This window comes from Dermacentor andersoni, chromosome 9 (genome assembly GCF_023375885.2).
Source record: "Dermacentor andersoni chromosome 9, qqDerAnde1_hic_scaffold, whole genome shotgun sequence".
NCBI lineage: Eukaryota > Metazoa > Arthropoda > Arachnida > Ixodida > Ixodidae > Dermacentor > Dermacentor andersoni.
The window spans coordinates 43381507-43391449 of NC_092822.1; the positions used below are offsets into that span (position 1 = coordinate 43381507).

At 48.8% G+C, this 9943-nt stretch overlaps 1 protein-coding gene across 1 annotated transcript; it reads right to left on the reverse strand.

Annotated features, from left to right (window-relative positions):
* Window positions 1-1406: 1406 nt before the first annotated feature.
* LOC129383869 (uncharacterized) lies at window positions 1407-9012 on the reverse strand. The gene is made up of 2 exons (XM_055068829.2): window positions 8535-9012; window positions 1407-2901 (listed from the first exon to the last, which is right to left on the reverse strand). The coding sequence occupies exons 1-2, from the start codon at window positions 8829-8831 to the stop codon at window positions 1816-1818; spliced, it is 1383 nt and encodes a 460-aa protein (XP_054924804.1). The 5' UTR covers window positions 8832-9012; the 3' UTR covers window positions 1407-1815.
* Between the last annotated feature and the right edge of the window lie 931 nt (window positions 9013-9943).

The following is a 9943-nucleotide window of genomic DNA, read 5'->3' on the forward strand; positions in this document are numbered from 1 at the left end:
GTCAGTAATATATATATTAGGAACACCATTGGGCCCAGGCTGGATCCTTGCAGTACGCCTCTTAATTTTTCACAGTTTAGGGGGAACGCCGGGAACGCCAACACCTTCGCGCCTGTCCTGTGACGGCGAAGTAGTGATAAAGGAGGACCTGTTTTTCCGGCGACCCGAAAACGGTCATGGGTAATGTATGCAGATCACACGCGCTCTGGGAATCGATGTAAGCTAAGGTTCCCGTGCTCGTTGCTTTGACTATAATTAGCGGGGATGTTAACGGCTAAAGCTTAATTTCTTGACCGTTTAGCCTAACAAGAGAGGGGTGAATTGATGTTACGCGTTACCTTGCGTGCACCACTGCTGTTTGTCAGCGTAGTACACAGAAAACACAAGGAGAGGTTTGCTTGAGGGGTTGCGAGCGATATTTCATAGCCGTTGAGAGGATTGAGCATTGCCATTGCCTTACATGGCACATCCCACCGTAGCAGAAGTATTGAACTTAGATTATGGAGCTGGTACGTGCCAAAACCACAATCGGATTATGAGGCACGCCGTAGTGGCCGACACCGGATTAATTTTGACACCGTGCGTTCTTTAACGTGTCCCAAAATCTAAGCGCACATGCGCTTTCTATTTCGCTCCCACCGAAAAGCGGCTGCCGCGGTTGGGATCGAATCCGCGACCTCTAAGAATGCCATAGCCGCAAAGCTACCGAGGCGGGCACAGAAATATTGATTTGACTGTTGACCGTTTCCATACACTCTACCCCGCGGCGGGCTTTCATGCGGCTCTGCTTCTGCAGGCCCTGCGTAGTTAGTCCACTTGACAAATTTGCATGTTTTTTAGTAATAGCAGCAACGTACTGTAACGTACCTAGAACTTAAACTTATCCAGTTTCCCCGCAACCGCAGTCATATAGTAGGAGGGTTTCTTTGCCTTCTCACGTCACCTTCCCCCTCCCTTGTATGGGAACTGCCTCCTGTCCTCCTTCCTCTCTGCAGTTCTATTTAAGTCCCTTCTGAACTCTGGCGTTAGTAGAAAGGGAAGCGCTGCAGTTTCTAAATGTTTCCAAGGGGAGTCACGGATAATTACGGCTGTCTAGAGGCTAATGTGGCCACGCCCATGTAACTCCAGAGGACATTTTGCACATTGAACGCGGTGGGGTGAAAACGAGTTTCTCCCGTCGCCTTTCCTCTCCGACTCGCCCCTCGCAAGCATACACACGCTCTGAACCACCCCCCGTCGCGGTGTGTCCGACAGCAGCAGTCAGAGCAGCATTCACAGCAGCAGGAAAGTCTAAGCAAGAGGCAAAGGGAGCTTCGCTTTATAAAAGTAAGCAATGTACACATGTCATTACGTTGTCGCTTTAATATTTTACCAGGTCAGCACTACACCGAGAAGGAAACGTGAGCAGCAGCAAAAGCGCCTTTATTGTGTTTTCCAATCTTCGAAGAATCAATGACATGCCCGTGACTGCCACGGTGGGTAACGCATCCATCGCCAGATTTGGACGACGCTTGCGAGCTCTAACCCGACGGCTTCTGTGATGGCCATTGCGGCATCCGCGAGTAGCTGTAGTGGTGCGACTCAACGAAGAAAAGGAACATTTTCCCCTCACGGCTTCGAACCCCGTGGTCAAAGCTCTCACTGCTATTTTGAGCAATATATACATGTTTAGGCACATTGTTCACACCTTGCTAAAGAACATTTGACAGTCAGGCGCCCTTGTTTCAACGATGGGCAGAGCAATGGTGGCTTTCCTGTGCGCCTCGCAAGCCCTTAAAAAATTGATTCATTGTTTGTGGGGTTGGTTGCCGTCCGTTAGTCGTGTATAACGATTTCGAATACCCAGAATGCTTCATTTTCGAGTTGGTACAGTTCGCCCAAACAATATTGTTGTTGCCAGTCTTTGCTTCCGAAATTACGCAAGATATTGGAATTACCTCGATTTACTTTTATTACGCTAACAACTTTCGGAAGATTGCTCATGTTTTCTTTTTTGCAAATCCAAGTGATGGTCATGCAAATGCTTTTCCGACACGTGCGTCTATCCTCATAGTCGTTGAAAGTCACTCTAAACCAGACGTCTCGCCGATGCAACCTAGGTGGAAAGGCGACATCTAGATTGCTGGACAGCTTTGATAAAATCATATGATAGACTGTTTCGTTCACTTTTGTACAGCTTGACAAGCTAGACATGGCACACCCTTCCACCGGCTCGTCTATTCTTCGAGGGAGCAGGAACAACTGAACGATCGGGTGGGACTCTTTCATTTGTGCTTGGAGTAAGCGTTCGAGACATCGTAGCGACTCGCCGGCGAAGTGTTCCAAGTTTTGAAGGGTGCTCGTCACCTCCGGCAAGTGCATACTTTCGGAAGGAGAACCTGCCACACCTTTTCGAGTCAGACAACTTATCCCTACTTGCCAATCGAGCATGCGCTTTTGCATCTGCGAGGCCTCACCGATCGTCTCCGAAAATTTCTGGGCGGCCAGTGCCACGTTGGCATTGAGTGAGTCAAGCCTAGCCGCCAGCGCGGCGTTTAACTCCTGCAGCTGAGCGCCTTGGATTCTGGCCGCCTCCGTAAATTCGTTCACCTGACTCTGAAGGGCCGGCATCGCGTCCTCGCAAGTATTCGCCGCAGACTTGTCGATTTCTCGCCCAACTGTGGTGACGTCACCGGAAGTGACGACGGTGCCGCTTTTCTGCGATGACTCGGCCAGCGTAACCGACGACAATGCGTTGCTGCAGCCGCCAATGTAATGGGCAGCAAGCTCTGAGTTCCGCACGGTCTCGCCGCACCGTTCGCACGGAAGCACGTGGAAGGCGCACTCTGCCTCGAAGTGTCCCAGGAGTGCCGCCAGGGGGCCGACGAAGTCGCAGCCGTGGACTTCGTTCCAGCAGTGGGCCTTGAAAAGAAAGTGGGAGGACGAGAAACGGGTCATGGGAAACAAAAGCGTATCCATGGCGCTCGGTCGTTTTACAAACGTTCTGGGCTTTCCCGCCCATAATGCAGGGGAAGTTGTGGTCATTCCCTTTACAAATGAAACCGATAACTGACAGCGATGGGTGTTCGGATAGCGGCATTGATCGCGTTTCCATTCCCGAGATTTTTTTCGTAATTTCCTGGTGAGTAGACACGTCAGAATATTCCTCGCAGATGACCACGGAGAGTTATCGAGGCAAGAACACTGCGAAGAAATGGTTATAGCAGATCATGCAAAAAAAAAAATTTATTTTCGATACACCGACGCGGCAAAGTACAAGGACAGAGGGGCCCACGCTATCAGCGCGATCAACGGCCAAGGACAAGAGGCAGCAGCGGACTCGGTAAGCCCTCCAGACATCGACTGCGCGGAAGAAATGGCGATAGCCCTGGCGGCCACTACGGGCCAACGAGAGGAAGATCTAATCACAATCACCGACTCAGAAACAGCATGTAGAAATTACCAAAAGGGCCGCCTTTCCAAACAAGCCCGGAGCATCCTCGAAAAACGAGACAATTTGCCGGAAGTGTACATTGACTGGGCCCCGGGACACGAGTCCCTGGCGGATAATGTAGCGGCCAATGCCGCTGCCCGAGATCACATTCTCCGGGCTATCCCACCAGGTTCACGAGCACCGGTAGACCAACAAGATAGCGTCCCGAAAAGATACGCCGATATCCTGATCCACTACAGACTGGGTAGAAGGATCTATCCACCCCCGCATCCCCAGCTGACAAGAGGAGAGGCGATGATCTTCCGAAGACTACAGACCGGCACATTCCCGCACGGCACCCTGCTACACGCCATGTATCCTACGAGCTATACTCACAAATGCGCCTTCTGCTCTACGCCCAATACCCTCTACCACATGGTATGGGAATGGCAACAAAACCCATCGACACCGCCCATCACCGGACCAACCGTCGAGCAGTGGGGGGCCCAGCTGACAAGCTCGAGCCCTGAAGACCAGCATCGCCTGGTGAGCAGGGCCAAGCTATCAGCTCAGGCCCACGGCATCCTGGACTAGGGACGCCGCCCACCTCGGACGGTTTGACCGTCGGCTCATTTCAACTAATAATGTTTATTCCTCCTCCTTTGTAAGGAATGTTCCCAATTAACGACAAATTTTTAAAAAGGCCAGCTAAGCAACGCTTTGACCTCAGAGTTGCGCATGTAAATACCTCGTGAGACATATCCGCATACATATATGCCGTTAAAGGAAGTGAGCGAAACCATGCAAAAGGCTGGATTCTAACGGGGAAAGAGGGTAAGCGGGTGGATGCGGCAACGACTGAAGGTGTGTTAGCGGCGAGGGTGTGGAATTGAGAATCAAGGAGTGCCGTGCACAAGGCCGGTTACACGGTCGTGTGTCAGCCGGCGTGTCAACGGCCATGCGCACAGCACCCCTTTTTGCTTTACTGGAGGTCGTGGACTCGTTTTTCTGAAAGATATAAAGAAAGCAGCAGAAAACGGAACTCATGAAGAAAAATTACTGAAATTGAATAAACATAAAAGAAAAAAAAGGGGGTGGAAAAAACGCACTAAGCAAGCAAACTAAGTGTTCTTGCCTATAGTTTAAATTTAGTAAGATGTAGTGTTTGAGTTCATCAAAGTTATTGCCTCGCTAGTTCAAATGTTCCGCGATGGCTTTGGGAAGCTTTTTAGCTGTGTGCGCACGATGTCAGTTTTATCTGACATTGAGTGATTGTTCCGTTTCACCGATACATTGTTTCTTACACATCGAACATTCAAACATTAAGCACAGCCGAACTTGTACAATAAAGCTAGTTTTCACTTCGTGGGCATAACTATTTGCGGTGCTTGAAACGTTTTGTCCCACGAACAACGCAGTAAACATACGAACTCCACAAAGATATAACATACTTTTTAAGACGCATGCGCATCAAGGGGTTCTTTCCGATAGCCCAGACGTAGGAAAACAGGATAGAAACTCTTAGACCACTTAGGACATGGGTCACCGGAAGCCGAACAGTGCTCAGGCCTTCATTCATGGATAAAGCTAATCTGCAAGTAAATCCTCGTGTCAGCGCGACATTGCCGGAAACGCTATTTGTCCTCCGCTCAGCAGGAAATCCTTAAAGATCTCGTGGGAAGAAATGATATTGTAATAAAACGAGTAGAACAAAGGTGGGAGTATAGTAATCTAGCATATAGAAAAGTACAAGAATCAGGCCTCGAAAGAACTAAGTAACCACAACTATTACAGAATACTCGACACTAACCCCATTTGAGACTACAGCAGTACTGTGCAAAGCCCAATAGCGGAGCTCTAGTCCTGGGAACCAATCAGGCAATCTGAATATTGCTTCATGTTACCCAGGAAAAAAACACAGGCCGCTGTTATCTTCTTTCTAAAATACATAGGTTACGCGTAGAAGAAATATTGACAGCATAAATCGCAGGTCGGCCTATAGTGTTTAAAAACAGCACACCTAAAGCGCCATTATCCAAATTCTTAAAACACCACTGGTCAAACATCCCCACCGCCCTCCCATCTTTGGTGCACGCCGCACTTCCTACGAATTATTGACGGCATCAACGCCAACCAAATACTTCCCGACCACGCTATTCTATCTTTGCATGTTTCTGGCCTTTACACTAACACACCCACGAGTGAAGGAATTGAAGCCGTATCAATATCCCTCGCAGTCGATCGTGAAGCGCACGCTCCTGAAGTTTACCTGTCACTCCTTAGGTGAGTTCTCACGCTCAACTATTTCGAATACGATTCTGTACCGAATTATTCTATATCGTTTTCATATCGAACTATTTCGAATCGATTCACCATCTGCAAAATTTCAGCACTACCATGGGAACACCATTCGCTCCCACGTCTGCGAACATTTTCATGGGACACCTTGAAGCAGACCTGTTGAATTCAGGCCCTTTAAAACCCCACACCTGTCTGCGTTACATTAACGACATATATATATATTATAGGAACAAGGCACAAGCGCGTTAACCAACTTAATTAACAATTTCAACCGCTTTCACCAGAGTAATAAATTTGCCGCTCACCACTCTCCTAGTCAAATCAACTTCATCGACACGACGGTCTACATAGAAAGCGGAAAACTGAGAACAACACTTTACCGGAAGCCTAAGGATAGCCAGCAATATTTTGACTGCAACAGTCATCACCCGCGAAACCGCAAGCAAGGAATGTTTGTCGGACAAGCGAAACGAATAGCAAGAATCTGCAACGAAGACAATGATTATATCCATCACCTAAATGAACTTAAAGCAATGCTAGCAGGAAGAAAGTATCAACAAATTGCTCTCGACAGAGCTTATGATGCCGCGTCAACATTGGCGAGACAGTTGGAATTAGGTAAGAAATATCCTATACTAGAATCTCTATAATCTTTGTAATCGTTATAACAAAATATTCTAATGCCGTCCCAAACATAAACAACATCCTACGATAATACAACCAAATATTATCAAGTAACAGGCGTCTGAGGAAAGCGTTCCCGGATGTACCAAGGGTTACCTGTCGCCGCAACAGAAACTTTAAAGACACAATGAACGCAAAATACAGGTAACATTATCCCGTAATAAAAGCATGTTGTCGCCCTAGGTGCAAAACCTGCAGGCTACTTCAAAGTGGCATTAAAATTAAAAGCACCGCAAATAGTTATATACACGAAGTTAAATCTAGCTCCAATTATGCAAGTGCGGATGTGATTCATATGCTTGAAGGTACCTTCTGTAGGAAACAATGTATCGGTGAAACGGGACAATGAATGAACGTCAGATTAAATGGACATCGTTCGGACACACCTAAAAAGCTTCTCAAAGCCATCGCTGAGCATTTCAACCAACCATGTTATAACTTTGATGAACTTAAACTCCACATCTTAGTCAAACCCGTCTGAACGAGAAAGAAAATACAGATAATCATACGTTATCCATAAGTTCAAGACATTGCAACCAATAGGCATAAACGTTTCAATGGGAGCTTTATAATCCATTCGCTAAGCTAAATTTCAAGCTATAGGCTTAGTTTGGTTGTTTAGTGTCCTTCGTCTTCATTTCTTTTATTTATATATACATATTCCATTTCAGTAAGTTTTTTTTTTTTTTTTTTCACGGGCACCGTTTTCTGCCGCTCCTTTTATTATCTCCTTCACAAGAACTATAGCCCACGCCCTCCAGCGAAGCAGACAATAGAGCGGTGCTGTGCGGAAAGTTGCACGGCCGTTTCACCGGCCTCGTGCACAGCACGCCTTTATTCTCAATTCCACGCCCCGCAGCAAACACTTTCGGTCGTTGCCGCACCCACCTGCTTACCCCATCTCTTAAGAATACTACCTATATATACTGTGCCGAGGAAAGCATTAGGTCGCCCTGAAAAAGGCAAGTCCACTTGTCGAAACATGGGCTCCCGCTTTTACTTTGTTCTCGTTTTGCTGATCGTTTTCAATTTCCATCTGCTGCCTTCCCCGTGTTTTCCCTGGTCAAAGGAAGTGGTCAGTTTAAAAGAAGTCAACCACCCTAATTCTGTTACGTCGTTAAACAGCCAAAAAGAGAAAAGGACAGCCCGGTGGGCACCTGCACGACGCGGAAGAGGGGAACCCCCTTGGCCCACACAGCAGCCTACAATATCACCCCAATTTACTCAATATTAACCCCAAAGCTGCAAACGGCTGATATGTTGCCGAAGCGGGCTGTCGCGCGCCCGCTATTGTCTGAAACTTCGATTGGGCGGTGCCGATGGGCAAACGCCATGTTCTTGGAGCACGTAAATATACGCTTGTTTTAATGCGATCCTGCGTTTCATGGTAATGCGTACTGTTTTTCAAGAGTGTGCGTGTGTGTGCGGGGGGGGGGGGGGGGGGGGGCTGCCACAGCATCAAATTTCGTGACATTTGTTGCACTTAAACGGTTAAAGAAAATCACGCAGACACAGCGAGCATGTCGGAATCTATGTGAAGCGACGATTTCGTGAAGTGGACACTGAAATACATGCTACAAATTCGTCCACGACATTCCGGCGACTTTGGCGTACTAATAACAGTCTAATGTAATGGCCTTGCACGGGATGTGGTAGCATCTCCGTGCGGCGTCTGTGCGGTGCGCGCTAAGCCATTTTCGGCAGGGGTGCAATCCGTGATGTTCAAATCATTAGACTTCGCTGTAAGATAGAAGAGTTCGCTCTACTTCAGTGCCAGCGGCCGCTTGAAACGCAGCGAGTCCAACGGAAGATCGGTGGCATCAGCGCAACGATTTGAGCACACCTTTCAAGTACGGAGAACGCAGAGCATGAAGCTCCGACAGAACATCGGTCAAAAGACACATATTCGGGGCACTGCCATAAAACACACCGCTGAGGAAAGAATAGAATCAAGAAAAACTGCGCCACTTCCTGTACGGAACGTAAGCATACCCTCATCGGGAACGACATCTTAACTTGTACCCGATTGGAGAGATTCACGAAAAGATCGCGGCATACACTGCAACGCTAACGCTGGAAACGCATAGCCTCAGACTTCGGCTCGTTGTTCAAGAAGCGACGCACGGCGAGTACTGACCTCCAGCTTTTGCTTCCTCCTTTCTTGAAGCTGCAACTTCTGGCATTCGTCCTCGCAGAATGGCTCTCCGTCCAGGGGACAGACGCTTCCGCCATCTTGGGTAACAGAGCCTCGCTGGCACTGGTCACAGAGGGCGTGACCACAGGGCAGCAGGACTGTCGTGGTCGGAATCAGGTGGCAGACACAGCAGGCGTAGCGAGCCGCCACCGGCTCGTCGACGAACCGCGTCGGGCGCCAGTTGACGCCGCTGACCGAGTCGCACGCTCGGTGCAGAACTTGCCGTCCGGTACCAAGCATGGTAGTGGTTGAGAGGCAATCGGGAATGACGCCGGGGAGCCGAGACCGCTAAAATGCTAGCTCTTTCGGAATCACGTGACAGCAGATAACGCCCTCGTCGGACAGCGCACCCTGGTGAACAACGAGCGTTCTCTAACCGACGGCTTCTGCTCGGCCACGTGTCTGTTTGCGCGCTCACTGTTCGATCGATGTCCGGCGATATCGTCCATATGAGACGCACACCACGAGGTAAGACAAACTACAGTGCCTGTGACGTGGGCTGTGAGTCACGTGACCCGCTGCGCCGACGACGGCGAAACACGAGGCGGTGCGTCGGCGGCAGGCAGTGTGAACATCGCCCGCAAGGCGACACCGCACGGCGGGCGCCCCAAACGTGGGAACGTTGTGGAAAGAATAAACGGCTCTTCCTGTCTGGAATACGAACGTGCCGTTTGTTTTCTCTGCACGCTGCATGCCCACTCGGCTGGTAAGGCAGTGCAACTAATTCCTGGCCGATTTTAATTCCGCTGTACGTAACGGGAGGTACAATCTCGCCACGACCCATCCAAACTCTTGGCTACGAATTTTCCCTACTAATTCTCGCAACAGTCCCCGAGCTTCTGTGGGCTGAAATGACGAGTGAATACACTTCGCTAACACGCGCTTCACGTGATCACTGCTAGGTTTCGCGGCGCTGCTCCGGTGTTTTTGTCGGTGGGGAAATAAAGACATACTGTAACGCCCACCAAGTTCATTGGCATCTGAAGGCTGCAGATCTGAACGCAGTCTCTATTAAGCAATCACTTTGTGGCCACAATACGTATGAGGTGGCACTAAGAATACGGAAAAGCAGTGATACCTGTTATAATTTCCGTAAACGCTGAAGATTAGTGAAAATCAACGATCGTGTTGGAATGAAAAGGTGGCTAAACAGCAGGGCGAGTCCATTGTCATTGGTTTTCCGTGGTACGATCACAAATGGGGCAGTTCAGAGTGAGAGGGTTATTGCAAGTTTTCGAGTTAGCCAAGCACGAAGCAAGAATGGTTTAGAGCAAAGACTGGGAATGAAGAATAATAATGAACATTCAACTGGAGTACATTCTGTGCCTCAAAGCCTGGACAGGCAGAGGTAG

Coding starts and splice junctions, on each gene's coding strand:
- LOC129383869 (XM_055068829.2), bottom strand. CDS start 8,831: ATGCTTGGTACCGGACGGCAAGTTCTGCACCGAGCGTGCGACTCGGTC. Junction 2,902..8,534: donor GGAGGAAGCAAAAGCTGGAG/GTCAGTACTCGC, acceptor TTTCTTTTCAAG/GCCCACTGCTGGAACGAAGT.